Raw genomic sequence first — 20,916 nt, forward strand, 5'->3', positions numbered from 1 at the left:
TTATAACCAACAGGCTCCACGCATTGCAATGCTACAAACTTTAGTTGAACCAGGGATTTCTTTTGTGAGCTGACCCTTTCAGCTACAAATCTATATGTTGACCATCAATGTCTACTTCAGATTAGTAGGGTTGTAAGAAGTATCTCAAAGCTGCTTTTGGTATAGCTATTTTGAGCATTTCCATATCTACTAGCAAGACCAAACCTACCTGAAAAAAATCCTCAATATCTTCTTGGCTCTCTTTGTTAAACTTTTGGGAATGGACACAAAAGGTTTTATTTTAATGCTGCAAGGCCTACCGGTGTTTTATATTCAACAAACAAAAAGAGCATGCAGTACAGTTTTAGCATACTCAAGCACACCACAGTCCTCAGTCACATATTTTATTTGAGATTGTGCATGGATCTTAGACCCCATTTGGGAGACATAACAGCCTGGAAGTATTTTGATATATGGCAGCTATTTCCATGTTTAAACAAGCTATCAGTCTTTTGGTTTCCTATACTACCATAGCACAACAACACACCGCATAAGCATCCTGCAGAGGAACAGAAATAGATAAAGCAAGCAAGGTTCCATTTTACCAACTGATGTGGTCTGACTCAACAGTAAAAGGTACCCGAACTATCACATTTAGTATCAAGGTAATTCACTATTTAAAAAGTCAAAACACAGTTAATAGGATAAAACTAGGTCTTTACTTGGTGCCAAATTGGCAACATCTTAGACAACAAGCATTTCTATGGAGGACATTGCATACCTAGAATATGTTATAACTAATAAATGCTCAGTAATTACTCATTTGGGGGGGGGGACTGGCCCGGTGTATGACAAATTTGCCCATTTTCCCTCTGAAGAGTAGTGGATATTCTGCTCCTGTAATGCCGAAAGCGAGAACCCAGCAAAAATGTTACATGAATTATCTTAAAGTATTAATCTCTCACAAAGAGGAGGAAATTGGTTACAGCAAATCCATTTCCGAACTGTTTCAACAGGTCAAATTAATGCAGTTCTTCAATGCAATATTTCTGCTGTCATGTTGCGTGAAAGAGCAAACTTATTTCTATGACATATCAGGGCTTTTTGTAGCCTTGCAAGAGCATGGCTGTGGTATTTTGTGTTTTTTTTAAAGTACCCTGTCCATGGAAAACTAATTTAGTTCCATTAATGAGAAGGAAGCAAAATGTGATTGAGAATGTAGTATGGAATTATAGTTCATTAATTCTTCAAGTATGTAATTTCCCACACTTCTGATCCCCCATTGATTTTTCTGCACACCCCTATAAGTCCTGCTAAATGCCAGCGAAAGGAAATTCAGTCCTGTTGTTATTTCATGTGTGGCAGTGCCAGTACTCCAAAATTAGATAGAAACATTATGAAAGGTGTGGGTTTTTTCAGTGAATGCTTCACCATGTGGCCTTGTTAACATTTCTTTGTTGTCAGAAATTGATCAATCAAAGACCCTACCGACAACCGAGGCTACGATAGTTTCTCATTAGGCAGCCAATAGCATCAAAAGATATGACACTTGTAACAATTGAAGATGATAATTCATAGCACCTAATTAGGCATGATGAATTGAGTGCATGCTTGAATACTTTAAAAAGGGGGAATATATTTTTTGTCTACTGGGATGTGTGCCTTTGGCTATGTCACTGCCCATTAAAGAGACAGGCTAATCGAAAATACTGTATTACTATCTTTAGATCCTGACTCAGACAGAATCTTTAGGTACCGTATTTTTCGCTCTATAACACACACCTGACCATAACACGCACGTAGTTTTTAGAGGAGGAAAATCTGTAGGCATGCCACCGGTAGGCATTTCCTCCATAACACGCACAGACATTTCCCCTTACTTTCTAGGAGGAAAAAAGTGAGGGTTATGGTGCAAAAAATACGGTACATCTGTGCCTCTCTCTTAACTCATCCTCTAAAATTAAACTGGTTTTCCTATGACCTTCATAGTTTTGAAATTTATGAAAAATAGAAAATTGATGATGATGATGCATCTAACTCCTTGATAGTATCAGAAAGAGTATTTTCAGCTGCACACTTTAAAAAGAGTAAACAGAATGTCATCAGGAATCTTTCCTATTTCCACTCCTTTTGTTCCTTAGGCTTCAATCCAGGGGCAACTTGCTAGGAAGTGAGTCCAAGTGAGCAAAATGAAGCTTACCTCCAAGATAGATAGATAGATAGATAGATAGATGTACCCCACCCACCTGACTGCATTGCCCCAGCCACTATGGGCAACTTCCAACAAATATAAAAGCACAGTAAGACTTCAAACGTTAAAAAGTTCCTTATACAGGGCTGCCTTCAGATGTATTCTAAAAGCCACACAGTTGTTTATCTCCTTGACATCTGATGGGAGGGCATTCCACAGGGTGGGCACCACTATTGAGAAGGCTCTCTGCCTGGTTCCCTATAATCTCACTTCTCACAGTGAGGGAAATGCCAAAAGGCCCTGGAAGCTGGACCTCTGTGTCTGGGCTAAACCATGCAGGTGGAGATGCTCTTCCTTCAGGTATACATAGCCAAGGCTGTCATTACAATATATTTACTCTTTAACTTAAATCCTTTTCAAACAACTATCCATCAATCAATTTCTGCCCATATATTAAATTAACATTTCCAAAACCACAAAAACCTCAAGACAACCCTTGGTCATTATGGAGTTATACAGAGGTGAGACCCGTCACACATAGCTTGCCATGGCTTAGGATGAAAAGTAAAAACTGGATATATGTAGTCCAAGCTCCTAGCCTTGTCATGTTGTTGCACATGCCTAGTGCTTGAGTTCATGGATGTATAGGCACCAGCCTTGCAAGGCCAATGAAATACACCTTCCCATCTGCCCAATGGAAGGCAGGTGTGTGGAACGGCTTTCTGTCCCTTATGCATGTGATCTGCAACAGCTGCAATCCTTCAAAGAAATACGCATTCACAAACTTTCTTCTCTTTTCTGGACCAGGATTTAAGCCTGATAACAGTAGCATTTACCTGTTGCTGATTAATTGCATCCGGCTGCTCTTTTTATATGGGTAATGTATTGTTCTTTTAGTTTGGGTTCACGTGCCCATGGAAAAGCATACATTTTGTGAATCTATTTAAAACAATGTTTTAGTGATAATACAGGCTTGGGCCAAAATAGGCCATATGTATATTGTACTAAATATGAACACTGTTGCCACCTCTAAAATGAACACAGGGAAAGGGATAATAAAAGGGTGGAGGGGGAATTGGCTGTTGTCATTATTCACTTTATTTCCTATAATAATATAATGGACCATAATTCATAAAGGAAAGAGCTTGGAGTGAGTAATGAAGGTCATTCTTTATTCTCTTCATATGTGGAAAGAAATTATATTTATAATGTATTGCTGAAACTTCCTTTTCATGTTTTATTTATGCCACACTATAAATTTAAGAACTAAGGATTTGATCCAGTCCACCCAAGCATAGCACCTCTGCAATGAAAGACTGCTATAAGAAATAATAGAGTTCTGTTCTTCTCTCTCCCTAGCCTTGTGTAGGGTTACACACATTTGTGACAGAGAATGGGAGGTCTTCCTCTATCCCTGCCCCCAACCCACCTCCTCACATGTCTTGACAGAGCAAAGGGGACCAACTCAATGTGATAAGGTAGTGATAACAGTCTCTCCTTGCCACTCCTCTATACATTAACATTGTATCCTGAAGCGAACAGAATTAAACCTTTCCATTTCAAAGATCTCCTAGTAAAAACAAAGCAAGATAAATATTCAGGAAATCCCCAAATTATTTTGTTATTTATGCAGCACACAATCAGTGTTCAGGGTGCTTTACGGAAAATAAACACGAAGGCAGACTCCTGCCACCCCTTGGAGCTTGCAATCTGCAATTCAACACAATGGATTTATTTATTTATTGCATTTGTGAATTGCTCTTCCTCCCAAGGGAGTCCAGAAAAAAAATGTATTATAAGAAAAAACCCAAAATAAAACACAACATAAAACCAGATCTATATAAGAACCATATATAAGCAGGAAATACAGCAAGGGGGTGGGAATATAGGACCTTGAGGTATCAGGTGCAATCCTATGCACACTTACCTGGGAATATGTCTCGTTTAACCCAGTGGGTATATGTACATAAGAATGCACTGAATTATTCTATGTTCATTTCAATTCCACATACTGAAGTTTAGTTAAGAGGATGGAGAAAAGCTTTGAAGGATGAAGAGCTTGTGCTGACACTGTGAGTAGAGAGGATACCAGTGTAGGGATTAAAGACAGGGCTGCATGTCATCTTAGTAATAAGAAGGAAGGTAAACTTTTTTGGGTAGCAGAGTTGTGAATGGAGATGTAATAGCGATAAAGAAATAATAAAAGGCTAGAGAGGAGAAGGGGACAACAGAGGACGAGATGGTTGGATAGTGTTCTCAAAGCTACCAGCATGAGTTTGACCAAACTGCGGGAGGCATGGAAGACAGGAGTGCCTGGCGTGTGGTCACAAAGAGTCGGACACGACTAAACAACAGAGAGGAGAAGGTTGCAATGGCCAAGTCAGGAGACAACCCAAGCTGCAACACGCATTCATTTTCTTTGTAGAGGCTGCTGCTCTACAAAGCTTCCATTTTGGTCACACAAATTGGTCCTTTGTGGTACCATACCCAGAGACCCGCAAATCAACTTGCCAGCTCACTGGGGCCAGTCCCCTTGGCTGTCTAGTAAGTAGGATTCTTTTTGGCACGGTTTGTAGAAGGTAATCTCTTCAATGAGCAACAGTGGAGACTCTTGCTGTTTCTTGCCTTCTACACCCCCTAACACAAATGAGTGAAGAAATAATAGCTAGCTAACAAACCAGGACAATATTTGTGAACTTCTATTGACACATGTTTAGCAACATGTTAACGCTGTTGTTGTAAAAGAAGTCTTTAATTTTTCCAAGGAGATACGCAGGCAATTATCAAAATACACAATTATTATTCCTCTTTCTTGTAAAAGTGCAGGGAATCCCTTGACTAAAATATAAAATAAAAGCAGCAAATAAAAGAAACAGAACCTTAGTCTGAGCAGAGACTAAGCAATTTTCTTCTTCCTTTCACACTCCTCAAAATGCTTTATGAGCTGCATGATTAACTTGACAGGAAAATTCTATTTTGTGTAACATTTAAGTTGCTAGGAAAAAATGAACCACAATGCGTTTCTTTATGGCATAAAAGAGGCTAGGAAATTGACCCCAGTCTGACTTATTAAATCCTGGCACACTTCTTACTTAGCGAAAAGAACAAACTTTAATGGTGACCTATTTTATCTTTACATCTGTAGAAACAGACATTCATCCTGAATACTAATTAAAGGAGGGCAAAAGATTGATTTATGGAAATAGGGCTAGGATGCACACAGAATGTAAAAGATCCTTGAGTTATAGTCTATCTTTCTTTAGATTGTATCTACTGTATACTTCAGAAAGTTGTTTGCTCAATATGCCATAACCAAACTTTAAATAATGGTTCCTGACATGACAGAGCCAGTTTTTGTCTAAGACTGGATACAATTGGAGTCCATTTTGAATCAAGATGGTGGGCTGAACCTTTCAAAACTGCTCTGACTTTTGGGTTTCTTAGAATTCCCAGTAGTGATGTATGGAAGTGAGAGCTGGACCATAAAGAAGGCTGATCGACGAAGAATTGATGCTTTTGAATTATGGTGCTGGAGGAGACTCTTGAGAGTCCCATGGACTGCAAGAAGATCAAACCTATCCATTCTTAAGGAAATCAGCCCTGAGTGCTCACTGGAAGGACAGATCCTGAAGCTGAGGCTCCAATACTTTGGCCACCTCATGAGAAGAGAAGACTCCCTGGAAAAGACCCTGATGCTGGGAAAGATGGAGGGCACAAGGAGAAGGGGACGACAGAGGACAAGATGGTTGGATAGTGTTGTCGAAGCTATCAGCATGAGTTTGACCAAACTGCGGGAGGCAGTGGAAGACAGAAGTGCCTGGCGTGCTCTGGTCCATGGGGTCACAAAGAGTCGGACATGACTAAACGACTAAACAACAACAACAAGAATTCCTGAGCAGTGCCAGGTACAAGGCTGATATATCCACATATTTGTTGAGGGCTGATCAGCATAGATTTCACTTCTTCTTTAGTGAGTGAATCTGTTTGTTGCCTTGCCAGAGATGAAGCATGAAGAGACAAGTTCTTGTCCTTCTGCTACCTGGCTACCCATTCAGTGGGATGGGCAAAGGAAGAAATGAAAAGAAACAAGAGAAGGGAAAATGAAGCGTTACTTCTCTCCTGAGAGTTGAGGAAAAACGTGGGCAAACTTTCTTGATTAGAATTTAGTTAGGGTCACCTGGAGTCCTATATAATTGCTCAGACCAAATCCAGTTAGCGATCTTACAAATCAACTGGGTATGGGTTCATTGTGACTACTGTTATCTGAACACAGCAGTAAATCTGAAGTGCTAAATACTCCAGCAGCTTTAGCAGTATCAGCACACTTAACAAGCTTTGTGGCAGCTTTGACAATAAATTATATTCTGAGTAGTAGTAGTAAAACTATTTTTCTAAGAAACCATGAGTACCGGAATTAAAAGGATTTTATGCAAGCCTCCCCTAGGAACAGTCATAATCTAAATCTTTCTATTATCATGGCCAGTGCACCTGAACAAATTAATTTAAAGTTGCAGTGAAGAGCAGCAGTCACACATGCAAAATGTTTAGCTTCCACAGAATGTGACACGTAACTCTAGAGAGATCTAATCTATAGCAATTACCTGGGCAAGCCTCTAACCTGAGCTGAATTTAAATCTTCCAAACCTCAGGTATGCAAATGAAGTTATAAAACAGAGAAATGATGTATTATTGGTCATGAAGCTCACTGGGTGACCTTGGACTAGTCACTGCCTCACAATCTAACCTACCTCACAGGGTTGTTGTGGGGGATTAAATAAGAAGGAAGATAATCATAAATGCCACCTTGAGATCCTTAGAAGCCTTACCATCAGCTGAGTGACACTGCTGGATACCACCCAAAGCAAAACAAACCTATATGCATTATTTGCCCCCAAGTAATGTTTGAAAATAGCCCCATCCATTTGCAGAGAAAGATGTATTCTTTCTAGATGAAACTGTTACTACAATGGCAGTTTCTACCTAAGAACAACAGGATTATTTTTCACTTCTCAGGTGGACCATTGCTGTTTAGAGCTTGATAACATCACACACAGACCTGACAGCTGTTTGAAAATCTTTTTGATAGAACTATGGCTTGATTATCCTGTATCTCTTTATAGCATCTTCCTTTCAGATGTTTTGTACAAATACTGTTTAGCTTATGACTGATCGGGTAAGATAGTTCACAACAAAGATTGGACTTCACTGAAATTTGAATACATTCCTTGGCATTAGAATGACAACCAAAGAAAGATCATGGGAGGCAGTTCTGACAGAAAGCAAGGCAATTTTCAGATTTTAGCCAAAATGCTAAACTTCTAATTTCATTTTTCAATCAGAGATCATATATATATATAAAGCTTTCTGCTCATGGATCAGTAGTAGTCCTGTAATCTATGTAATTTGCAGCATACATGTGAAAGTGGACATAGACAAACAGAGTTATACAAATAAAAACTACACAATTGGAAAGCTTTTTGCATAAATTTCAAAACCCAGACTTTCCCTCTTGTTGCCCCAGTACAATGTAAGCCACATATAAGTAGTTTGATTTGATCATAGCCATAAGATAGAAATAATTTCTAATGAACTCAGCGGGGCTTACTGCTACAATATAATGTACTTATGATTCGCTGCATTGCTAATATTGTCATTACCTAGATTTAGATAATATTTCAATATATCTATGCTGCAGAAAGATGCTTATTTGCTTCAACTTGAGATAAACAAATTCAAGATCTATGCAACTCCACTCTAGGTTGCAGCAACAACTGAAAACAATCACAATTAAAACTAAAATAATGCCCACATACATGCAGTAACAATTCTATGTACCAAAATCTATGTACCAAAAACAGTGAGGCAAAAAATATATTCCATAACTACATTTTATGCAGAAGAATTTACTGAAAAGAAACATGGAGCAAATGATCTAGTTATCCTTCCAGAGCTGCACTTAATTTTAGATACATGCTAGGAAAGAGTGTTTTTTTGTATGACTTTATGTAAGAATGTAAGACTGACTTTGCAAGTCAACGAGAGGATTTCTCACCAGTTTCACAGCTTGGGCCTGTGAATCCTTGTGGGCAGGCGCAGACATTGGAAGCGATACAGGCTCCACCATTTCTACAACCGTCTTTGCAGAAAGCTGAAACCATAAAAAAAGAAAAATGAAAGGATCCTACAATACTATTGTAAAAAAAAAAAATTAATGTAATGGTTCTAGGGGTTGCTCGTGTGTAAGCCGGTGCAAACACCTGGCTGGATTGCCTAAGTGAACCTTTTCTGTCCGGATAGCCACTCACCCGTGGCTGTCTCAATCGCTGGCAGAATCTGTCAGTGGGCGTTTCTTAAACCTCTTCCAGCAAAGAAGCTCTTTGATGCCTAGTCTTCTCCTACTCTCTCTGCGTGGAAGCCTTCTGCGCAAGGAGGGCGTAGGCAGTGGAGGACCCCTACTCTCCCCGCGGCCCCCGGCAAGGAGTCATGGGACGGGACCGCCTCGCCGCTTCCCCCATCTGCCCCCCTTCTCCACTGGTGCTACGCTGATTCTCTTCCCCAGAAGATGAGCTGCCTCTCCCAATCCCGGGACGCTCTCCGGAATCCCTCTGGATTTTGCTCTCTCCCTCTGGCACTGATGGCAGTTCCCTGACAATTAAGGAGACAACCTTATACCCACTTACCTGAGAGTAGACATGAACTGCAATTACCAAAAAATGAAAGCACTGTAAATATCTTAAATTAACACACTGTGAATGTTTAAAATTAATATGGTAGCCTTCAATTGTACTGAGTCCAAGGGCAAAGGTACTTTTTCCTACATGCCTGACCAGGAAGGATTTTGAGCCTCACTTGCTCATGTATTAGACACTGTAGCCTTCCAGCCCATCATGTTTTGAACCATGATCTTAAAAGTTAGGAATTGTCTAATGTGATGCTTGTCACATTGCCAGTGATAAATCTGATGGGCTTAATTACATCAGCCTGAGGTCTTCTTTGAACTTTGCAGGAGTGCTATGATAGGCCCTTTTCCATGGATGCACAGCCTTCATTCAATGGTGCTTTGACATTTTAAGGCTCAAAAACATTTGAGGGGGGGTCATTTGCTGTGATCTTCTCAAGAAAATTGACATCCTGCTAGAAGGGAGGGAGCCAGAGCCATACAAATGGCTCTGTCTATGTTTGGTGTGTTCTTAAATGTTGCATGAATGCTTATTCAGCTAATGACCGTCACTCCCTTGGCAGGAAGCAAAGGCCTTCAATTACAGACTTTGGAAGTTTCTAAAACTCAGCCGATAACAAAGTTTGCTTGCCTCTTTGACAGATGCCATACCTGAAGTTGGGGGCTGGGCAACATGACTGATTTTGTGGGTGTGCTGATGGATAAACTCTTTCTGCTATTCACACAGGAGGGGTCTAGAAATAACTAATAGCATTTAAGATTAAAGAGTTGCAAGGTATTAAACTTATGTAAAGATGGCCCAATGTCTTTTCATTCTCCACCCAGAAGTTCAAAGTACTGTGGTACTTCTGGTTAAGTACTTAATTCGTTCTGGAGGTCTGTTCTTAACCTGAAACTGTTCTTAACTTGAAGCACAACTTTAGGTAATGGGGCCTTATGTTGCTGCTGCGCCGCCGCTGCACAATTTCTGTTCTCATCCTGAAGCAAAGTTCTTAACCCGAGGTAATATTTCTGGGTTAGTGGAGTCTGTAACCTGAAGCGTATGTAACCCGAGGTACCACTGCATAAGGAGGGACTTCTGGAACAAAACTAAGGGTTTATTTAATTTCACCCTATGGGGGTTTATTGTTTCACAAATGATGCACAAAACCTAGTTTAAGGTACACACCCTTTGCAGATAATTGTTAAACAGAACCCTTTTCCAAACTAAATGTCAGGTAGACTTTTCCCACTTCCTATCCAGCAACACTCACGCATCCAACTTCCCCTTGAGGAATTCAAACTGTGTTGCCTTGAGTAGCGAACCCCACTCAAATAGCCCAAACCCCCAACTGCCCACAATGGCAGCTAGCGCCCACCTATCTTAACAAACAGTCCTCACTGAGAGCCAGTTCCCTATCTGGCCATTAAACTGCAAGCTTCCAACTTTAACTCCCTGCCCCCTGGCTCCTGATTGGCTGTTAGTCTCCCCAGCTCTCACTGGTTGCTGGATGAACAGGAGGCTGACCCAGAGCCTGTCCATCACAACCTCTCCAACATTCTGGGCAAAAGAAGACCAACGAACAACAGCTGGGATAGCTCCGATGGTAGAACATGAGTCTCTTAATCTCAGGGTTGTGGGTTCAAGCCCCACATCAGGCAAAATATTCCTGCTTCGCAGGGGCTTGGGCTAGATAATTCTCATGGTCCCTCCAAACTCTACAAATGCTATGATTATATTAAATACAAACACTTATATGAAATACAAAGCAGATATTGACACAACATACTGGCAGTGCATTTATCACTGAATGTTTTACATCAATGCATATTCCCGGGAGTTGTAATTGCTCACAATTCTCCACTGCATTTGGTGGTAAACATGAAATCACTGCTTTGTCTGGTGTGAAGCAGCGTATTATTTATAAGAAGAGAATATGCTAAAATGAATTGACTAGGTTTCTATTGCTTCTGCTTAAAGTTGTTGGGCCTGAATTATTCGTCTTCCAGGTACAAAGGCAGCTTTAGCATTTATCAATGAAAAGGTAAAATCCAGCAAGACAATAAACAATTTGGTTTTTGTTCTGATACCTTACCTTTGCATACAGTGCCATTTCCAGTAAAACCTGGCTTGCAAACACAGTTATGTCCTCCCACGGTATTGAAGCAGAGAGCATTTTCATCACAGCTGTGTTGGTTTGTGAGACATTCATCGTGTTCTAGAAGGTGAAACAATGCTATTTAGAACAGCAACAACGACTCTATTTCTGATGCTAAGAAGCTGAAAGTTGTAGGAGTGGTTCATGCTTATTTACTCAAAAAGCTTTGTAAGAAATAAGATTGATATTTTGTTTCAAAGCTTGGGTGCTGAAACAGTGGGAATCCCAACACGCTTTTGGGAACTGACTGCTTTTAATGAAAGGGATGGCACTGTGCTGTTTTTATTTTAATTACTGGTATGGTTTTAATAAATTTTATGTATGTATATAGTTTTATTTCTATCAACGTTTAATTGTTTTAAATGTTGTTTTTTCCCTAATTGTTTTTAGCAGTTCTTATTTGTATCTGTAACCTGCCTTGAGTCCAATCAGGGGGGAAAGCAATGTATAATAATAACAATAACAATAATGTGGTATAACTCTCTTATGATCACTCAAAACAGAGTACACCGTCCAAAACCATTAAATCAGTGGGAGTTTTGCCATCATTGCCTCCACAAATCAATGTAATAAAAATAACAGAAGTACTCCACAATCTTAATAATTGTGCTTCCATTCTCACATACAATTCTAAAATGGCAGAAATAAATGTTTTGCTCTTTTGTGAGAAGATCGATATAATTTAAAGTTTCATACCGACCACAACTGATACATAGAATTTTACCATGCCTTTTCTTCAAAGAGTTCTACACATGTCACCCATTTTACTCTCACAACAACCCTGTGAGGTTGATTAGGCCCAGAAAGAGTTGGAGGCCCAAAATCATCCAAGAAGCTTTGTGGCTGAGCTGGGATTTGCACCTGAGCCTCTCCAGGTCTGAATTTGACCCTCTAAGCATCACAGAACAATTGCTCAACAAACATTTCTCAGAATCTTGTCCATCAAAATGTCCGGAGTTCTATGCTCACTCTGCTTTTTGCTACCATACTTCCTTATTTCTGTCCCATTTAACAACAGAGATTGAAGTCAAGAACTCCTGAATTTAACACTAATTCTTCTAAAAACTTCCCCAGGTCTCTTGAACTATAGTCACTCATTTTCTAAGCTTATGGGAATAAAGCAGTAATTTTGTGGAGCTAGTCCTTTAAGCAAGGCTAACCAGTTTAGGACTGCATGCCCATCTGAACTTCAGGTTACTGCCTAGGTGCTAGCTAGACACCTTTTCTTTTTAGAAATATAATTTCAGATACCTGAGATACATCACATCAGCCTCTTTTGATGCTTTGGATTGGTAGATTTCAAACTGTGTTTCAGGGAACCCTGGAGTTCCTCTGAAGCTTATCAGAGGTACTTGAAAGAAAAGATCAGTTATACCAGACAAACTTCATTAAAAGACAGCTTGCCTACTGCTATTGGTCTTTTCCCGCAGTGTGCTGCCACAGGGTACGGAGTGTGTACTAGGATATACACTGCAGGGCAAAATCGAAGTCCAATAAAGCCTCTGGCAACCACTTTTTGTGAACTATGGACCTGGAAATGTGCCCCCAAATTGTCTACAATGTGCAACGATTATATGACAAATGTACCAGAGGCTCCTTGGCTGTTTGATAGATATGAAAAGAATGATCTGAAGGATGCAAGTTTGAAACTGGATTTGATTAATAGTTAAAACTGTATAACATATGCAAATATCTCATCAAATTGCAGTATGGAAGTAGCACCTCTTTTTGGGTTGTGGTTCATGACTTCGTAGCACTGAGTGGCTCAGCTGAGATGATTCCCCCAACACATAACTTGAAATTATGTATGGGTTGGTTTTGCAAACCATGGTTTTGAGGCAATCCTAGTTACATAGTTTTGGCTGATTTTGATATCACAGGAAACTATGGTTATAACCAACAAGAAATTGAAGCTAGAAATCTTCCAGAGGAGGAGGCAGTAAGTTCTCAAGCAGTAAGTTCTCAGTGGTCCAAACAATAGTTCAGAAAATTAGAAAAGGTTGTCTGAAGTGGGTCATTGTGCAACTGCTTCATTTTCATCTGCTTCAGATCATAATGATATGGTCAGAACATTTGGTCTTGCAAGCCTTTATTTAGTCTTTAGCAAACTATATTAAAGAACTTCTGTTTTTGATTCCTGAAGTACACAGTTTAATTACTTTCACCTCAGCACGTATAACTATATTACTATTCATAAAATTACCTAGCTACCTCAGTAATCTTGTTTCACTATATGATTTGATGACCTCCAGCAGCCATGAACTCCACAGGCTGCCTCTGTGCAGGAAAAAGAAGTGTTTATATAGGATCAAGCTATTAGGAAAGAAAGAGAAGTCACAACTTTGACAATGAGGGCTATGGACACTGGCTATGCTACAGAATTAAACAGATAGGCTTGGCTACTTTTTATCATCATCTTAAGGTTATTGAAATCTAGCTGGGTTCTCTTTTCATGTAATATATCCCATTCGGTGGACTAGTTGGTCTGGTCAAATTTTGTTATCTTTTCTTCCCTTACCATACTGTCTTGTTTAGAAGTGCAAAGACATGGAGGAGCACAGAATTGCAGGTGGTCTTTAATATATTTATTGCAAGGCAAAGGCCTTGAGCTAGAAATGGCAGCTTTGAAATTCAATCATATTTTAAGCTCAGCTGATTCAATTCTCAGCTGTTCTCTTCCACCCCCTGGTGCCTGGGGAGCTGTAATCCCACAGCATTACTGGACCATGGCAACTCAGGAAAAGTCAAATCTATAAGCTTCTGCTCACAATGATCATAATCTTAAAAGGACCCCCTTTGCCCAAATTTAGAGGTTATTCAAAGGAGCACCTTTGCCCATATGAACTTCCCTAACCTATAAGGTTGTCTTCCCAGGCTCTGTTATCTAGTCTCCCTTTACATCAGACTTGTTTGGTGAGTATCAGACACAGAGCCTTTTTATGGATGCACTTCGATTATGGGATTTCCTGCCTGAAAAAAACACATTGCAAGTAAAGAAGTAAAACTGGAAATGAGGCAAGGAGTGCAGGTGGTTCACTGGGGTGTACAAGGTAAAAGGGAAAGGCTATTAATTTTGTTAAAGGCATTTTCATTCCTGTCACTCTGCATTGAAATGTTGTCCTCCATCTCTGCTACAAACCTCAGAAGAGGGGGGGGGGGTGAATGAAAATGAGATGTGGTGGATTAAAGACTAATGACTCTCCTCCCCTACCTTTTACTGTACTTGTTTTTGTCTTTATGGCTTGCTTAGGAGAGCAAATAGTGTGAGATTTAAGGTGACTTCCATTCAGCACTGGGCTGCCATGCCCCAACAACCATTCACTAGCTTAAATAACAACCTGAGAAGCCTTGATGGTTGTCTGGGACAAACAGGATGCATTTTACAGGGACAGGAAGGATCTTATCAATAAATGAGAAGATTGCAAAACTATTCGGCATATGCTTACTTATGAGTAAGTCCCACTTAGTTAATTTACACTTGCTTCCTAGTGGGCTGCAATTCTAAACTTATTTATCTGGGAGGGAGGCTGACATCTTGCTTGGGAGTAACAGCCATTGAATATTGCAGGGGGCTTCCTTCTAAGCAGTGGCGTAGCATGGGGGGTGCAGGCGGGGCCGGCCGCACCGGGCGCAACATCTGGGGGGGGCGCTCGCGCTCGCAGCTCTCTGCCCCTACCTGGCTCACTCACTCTCTCTCACTGCAGTGCTGGCTGTGAAAATCCGATCCGAGCCGCCCGGTCTCCACCCACTGTGGAGGGGAGGGTGCCAGGCGTGCGGTGCGGTGCGGAGAGAGAGCGGGGGACTATCTGGGGGAGGGACAATGCAGCGGGGGGGGCGCAAATTACTTGCCTTGCCCCGGGTTAGGGGGCGCAAATTACTTGCCTTGCCCCGGGTGCTGACAACCCACGCTACGCCACTGCTTCTAAGCCAGCATTCACAGGGTTATGCTGGAGTGGCCAAAGCCTATCCATGTTCTTCTTGGTAAGAATGCATTGGACTGTGTCTTGAAGCAATCAAAACTACTCACTTCCAGCTTTTACATTCTCCTTGCTGCCATGCATCTAACTGCCAAATGTGCATTAATTAAACAGGTAAAGCTTTTTTTAGATAAGCAGACAGAGCTGGCCCTACCATTAGGCAAAGTGATTCCCTGCCTTGGATGCCTAAATAACTTGGCCAGCTTTCAGTACTATGTGCCTGGACAATTTACCAGGGCTTTGGGTCGGGAATGCAAGTGTCTGCCTGCACCTATCTATGTACCTTGTCCACATCCTTGAACTAACTGAAATTCTTCCAACGTAACTGGACAAAACATTACTTCCTTGTTATTGATTTGGGCTAAACACAGGGGCTGGGGACTAACGCACACATCTAGCTTGACCTTTAGTTACATGCATAGAAATAGAACTTGCACCTAAATTGTTTCCTATGAACTACAGCTTTCGAGAAGATCAAGTACGGTTTATTTGCTCCTAAGAAATAATATGTTTTTCAGTGATTCGCAGCCTTGGCATTAAAAGGGTTAGGCATTCACAGCTTTTAAAATGGAATTTTCCTCAAAATATACACCACCATCGAAGCAACCACTCTAACAGCTAAATAATGCAACAGAGAGGGGAAAGAGAGAAGACACTCTTTTTTTTTTTTAATGCTGCAGTGCTCTGGGAAGGTAGCCCATCCATTTTTTACTATACTGTTGTAATGGAATTCTCAGGAGAAAGATGCTTTCTTAAAGATTTCAGGTTGAGTAGACAGTCAGATGCAATAGCTTTATTGCCACAAAAATAGCCAACATTGTTTTTCCAGGCCAAAATTATTTGGTGCACGGTGCTTTTACTAGTATATTAGTATAATATATCATGTTCCTAACAGAGTCACACTTATTCAGGGATGGATGGGGACAACGAGCAAAGGGCTGATTTAAATTTCTGCCACATATAGGTATATTCCGATGCTTACATGAAGAAATAATTAGCTTTATCACTGAGTGATCATATGGATTCCTGAAGGCACTGTCTAAATTTAAAGCAAAGATCACATTTAAATTAAAGCTGCTTAAAACGTAATGCTTGTTGACAGCCTATTTGGATCGCATAATGATATAGAGCACATAATAATGCCTCAGAGTTAATGAAGTGGTTGTGTTTCCATTAAATGTCTAATACAAACGGCACTCTGCATTTGCTTCGCGGCATGCACTTTGAATGATGCACCTAATGTGCTTTCCACATCGCTTCTGAGAAAGTTGTTCAGATGACCAAGGACATTATTTCCAAACAAAGATTGTATATATTGGTAAGATCTGATCCTAAAATTTACTGGACCAAGAGCTTAGCATACGGATATCCAATCTTGAACCCCCGGAACATATCTCGCCAACAAATGGCAGGCCAAATGGGGAGGCCAGGCAGTTCAAATTTGTCCTGTGAGACAGATGTTACTCACCACTGCTTTAGGTAAACCATTTTCCTGCTTCAAGCCTCCCTATACCCAGTTGCCTCTAAAGCACATTTCTTTTCTTTCTTTTTTCAGAACTAATCAGGAACTCTCAGTAAAGAGGCTCTTTGCTATTGCCTCTCTAAGGAACACAGGACTGTATCTCTATTTCAAAAGCATATTTTGGTGAATTCAAAAGGAACCCAGGGGCAATCAGATGTGGAAAGGGGAGTTCACCTTGGGGTCAGATAACCAGCCACTATTTTTGACAGGTGGAAAGGTTACCTTTACAAGCTAACTCCCTGTTGCTCAGCGTCTATAAGCCTTGCCTGTGACTGCGAACTTAAGAACCACCCTACTGGATCAAAGCAAAGGTCATTTATAGTCCAACATCTTGTTCTCACAGTGGATAACCAGATGCCAATGGGAGGCTTGCTAGCTAGACCTGAGTGCAACAGCACTTTCACCACTTGCGGTTCCCAGTAATTGCTCTTCAGAGGCATACTTCCTCCAACAGTGGAGATACAACATAGTCAGCAGGGCCAGAACGCATTCATAGTCCTATACATTGTAAATTGGCCTAATCTTTTAAAGCATGGATAGGCAAACTAAGGCCCGGGGGCCGAATCCAGTCCAATTGCCTTCTCAATCCGGCCCGTGGACGGTCCAGGAATCAGCGTGTTTTTACATGAGTAGAATGTGTCCTTTTATTTAAAATGCATCTCTGGGTTATTTGTGGGGCCTGCCTGGTGTTTTTACATGAGTAGAATGTGTGTTTTTATTTAAAATGCATATCTGGGTTATTTGTGGGCCATAGGAATTTGTTCCCCCTTTTTTTTTCTTCAAAATATAGTCCGGCCCCACCACAAGGTCTGAGGGACAGTGGACAGGCCCCCTGCTGAAAAAGTTTGCTGACCCCTGTTTTAAAGCCATCCAAGTTAGCAGCTGTTGTTGTTGCTGCTGCAGTTGTTATTATTACAATTTATTGCCTGCCCTTACTCTAAGGTCCTAGGACAGGTTACAACAATTAAAACACCATGTGAATATTAAAAACGGTTTAAAACAATTAAATTGTCAAAAACAAATAAGTACACTACAGCTTGTGGGGCTGCATTCCATAGTTTATATTAACACCCACATGAAATGTTTTATTTTTATTTATTAAATTTGTATACAGCCCTATACCTGCAAGTCTCAGGGTGGTTACAACAAAAAATCATAATATAAAAACACAAAATGCATAATAAAAACAAAAACAACACAATAACCCCCACTCTCCCCAACACAGGGCATTGGATGTCAATCAGCCAAAGGCCTGGCTAAAGAGGAACATTTCTGCCTGTTTCCTAAAGGTGTATAATGAAGGCGCCAGGCCAACCTCCCTGGAGAGAACATTCCACAAACGGGGAGGTATTATTGCAATAAAGACGTTGAACCTAAAGTAATGCAACATTCTGGCATTTTTTATAAAATGAATCTAATTTTATTCCAAAAGGAAGGCGGAAGTGTGAGAATATTAATTTTTCACATTTATCTAATTCCTTAGTCTCAGAATTATTGTCAGTCCAGTAACTGTATCAATTACATTGTTAATAGAGGAACAAGCTGCAGAGTACAACAGTGGCAAGCTTTGGCAAGTACTCCTTTGAAAGTCGAGGAGTGGTATCATTCCTTTTCAGTTTTCCATAAACATATGTGCAGATCAATATTTTGCTTGAGAAGAACTGCTTTAAGGAACTCATACTCATCTGTAACCAAGGCCTAAATACACAAAATGATATATTTGCTCTTCTTCATTGATTATTTTTACATTCCATTTTTCTTCCAAGGGAGCAGGCAGAATGCTGTGCATGGCTTAGGTGACGAATCAGAAAAAAAATCACACCTAAAACCAACCACTGGCTATTCAAGCGAGAAGTAAGAATAAAACCAGAATTAATTTGATTTTATGCCATGCACTTTCTGTTACCTTCACAGATGTTTTAAAAGAGCATAAATCAAAAACATCAGCAGCATTAAGTGTGTTTTTCATTTTAGGTTTGCATTGCTTTGGAGAATCGGTATTTTAGGATTTAAAGTTTTTTACAAATTGATTCAGTGTCCATTACATTGACTTTGGCAAAGCAATACTGGCTTTGGTGGTCATTGAATTACACTTTTATAACAACACTTCAAAGAAATAAAACTGCAAGACATTTGCAATAATTTGCAGGTTTGGATTTGCATATATGTTCATTAAGAGCAAGCAAACTATTTCCACAAATTATTTCTAAATCAGGTTTACTGACTATCTCTCAGATAAATTTCAGTGGACAGAGGGTGGCACTTGGGGGGGGGGGACTGTCGTCGCGCCACTCCTTGGTGTGTAGAGTGCCGCAGGGTGCGCTACTCTCCCTGATGCTTTTCAACATCTTTATGCGCCCCCTCACCCAGCTTGTCTGGAGTTTTGGGTTGGGCTGCCATCAGTATGCTGATGACACCCAACTCTATCTGTTGATGGACAGCCATCCTGACTCGGCCCCAGACACACTGATCAGATGTTTGAAAGCTGTGGCTGGATGGTTATGTGGAAGCCGGTTGAAGTTAAATCCTTCGAAGACAGAGGTCCTTTGGCTGGGTCAGGATGATATGGGATTGGGGGGGGCAGCTCCCATCTCTTGTGGGGGCGCAATTAGTGCCAGCACCGTCCGTTAAGAGTTTGGGTGTATTCCCAGAATATTCTGCAAGTTTCCATTAATTATTGTGTAGGCCTCACTAGCAACCTGTAGCAAGACCTGTTGGATACTTTGAAGACCTGATGAGCCATGGATATCTGCAATCAATCTTCCAGAAAGCCAGTAGGCCCCTAAATCCTACACAATCGCAATGTTTTTAATATTTAGGTAGATATAAGTAATTAAATATGTAGGTAGGTAGATATAGGTAATTAAATATGTATGTAACTTTGGCTAAATCAGATCCCAAATTAATTTTCCTGAAATTAATTCTTCTCAGTCCAGGTATTATTTAATATGACATTTCAACAAAACCACTGGCCAAAACAATAAGCAATATTTTATTAATAAACATACACATTGATTAAGAGATGAAAAGCATGAATAAAAATACATATCTAAGAGGAAAGTCGTTTTTCCAAGGAATCAATCCAATTAATTTGAGATCTACCTATCTATACAATGTCAGATGTTCTTAGCATTTATCTTCATTACTAAGCTGTGTGAGATTTTCTAAAACCCTGAAGATCAAAGGGGGGAAAGCATGTTGCAGCTGGTAGGTTCATTGCTCAGTGGACTGAAACAGAGCAAATGACACAATTACCTGCTGTAATTACTGTTACTGACAATATATTTTCCCCTGGTGATCACTTTATGAGACTCTGCTTCTTATCTTGTCAGTGCAATCCTAACCTCAACGTGCTTGTAATATCGTTATGCGGATACTGATTTCCTGAAATCCCATTAATTAAAGACCAATACTGATGAAAGCCGAGTCAATTCACTGCTTTTTAAACAAACAAATTCCTATCATTTTAACATCAATTTGCAAGCTAATTAGCTATCTTCTATTTTCATCTGACATGTCACTGGGGTTATGAACACAAACAATACAAAGACTTTACATGTGAATGAATGGTAAAGACCAAAAAAAATTAGCTAAACAAATGTTTATGTATAACAAAAAATCCTGTTTAAATATGATCTCTCCATCGAGGTCAAACCATTGTTTACTGTCTCATCATGCTTTATTAGCTTAGCGCTATTGAATTCAGACAAAATTCTATATATTTATACCAGGAATGGAGAATCTCTGGCCTTCAGATATTGTTGGACTACAACTCCCATCATTCCTGACTATTCGCCATGTTGGCTAAGGCTGATGTGAGTTGGAATCTAACAAAATCTGGAATGTACATATGTTCAAAGTACTTTAGACTGAATCCACACATGCACAAAAAATATTCAAAACAAATTTATCCTCAGAGAGCCAGTGTGTGTTGTGGGGGTTACAGATTTTAACTAGGGTTCAAATTCCCCCCTCAGCCATGAAGTTCGTTGGGTGACTTTAGGCCAGTCACATACCTTCCAACACCCCATTGATCAATTGAGACACTCATAATTTTTTGGTCCTGAGCTCTCGTGGAGCCAGCTGATTTGTGCCAAAGTGTAAGACCAAAAACAAGTGTCTTTTGGTCCAGTGCTCTGGTGCAAACCAGCTGACTCGTGCCAGACCACTGGACCAAAAAAACCACCCAGGAGATTCCAGGATGTCCCACTCAAAGTAGGATGCTTGAGGGGTATGCAGTTACTGATTTTCTCAGGCTTGCATATAGGGATGTAAGGATAAAAGGATGGGTATTCAAACCCTGTATTCCACCTTGAGCTCCCCAGAGGAATGGCAGGATGTAAAGTATAGTAAGTAAACAAATGGCCACAGATTTTATCTCCCTACGGCTCCACTGGGTTTCTCCTGCCTTCACAGCCTTAGACAGCAGC

At 40.3% G+C, this 20,916-nt stretch overlaps 1 protein-coding gene across 3 annotated transcripts in view; it reads right to left on the minus strand.

Moving 5' to 3' along the window:
* Positions 1–20,916, minus strand: part of NELL2 (neural EGFL like 2) — a 120,597-nt gene that overhangs the window by 34,616 nt on the left and 65,065 nt on the right. For all 3 annotated transcript variants that reach the window (XM_083399593.1, XM_083399591.1, XM_083399592.1), the window contains 2 exons: positions 10,925–11,047; positions 8,223–8,318 (listed from right to left, as the gene is read on the minus strand). In XM_083399593.1, coding sequence (XP_083255719.1) covers positions 8,223–8,318; positions 10,925–11,047 — 219 coding nt within the window. The remainder of the gene's footprint in view (positions 1–8,222; positions 8,319–10,924; positions 11,048–20,916) is intronic.

This window comes from Podarcis tiliguerta (genome assembly GCF_965153285.1).
Source record: "Podarcis tiliguerta genome assembly, chromosome: 10".
Classification (NCBI taxonomy): domain Eukaryota; kingdom Metazoa; phylum Chordata; class Lepidosauria; order Squamata; family Lacertidae; genus Podarcis; species Podarcis tiliguerta.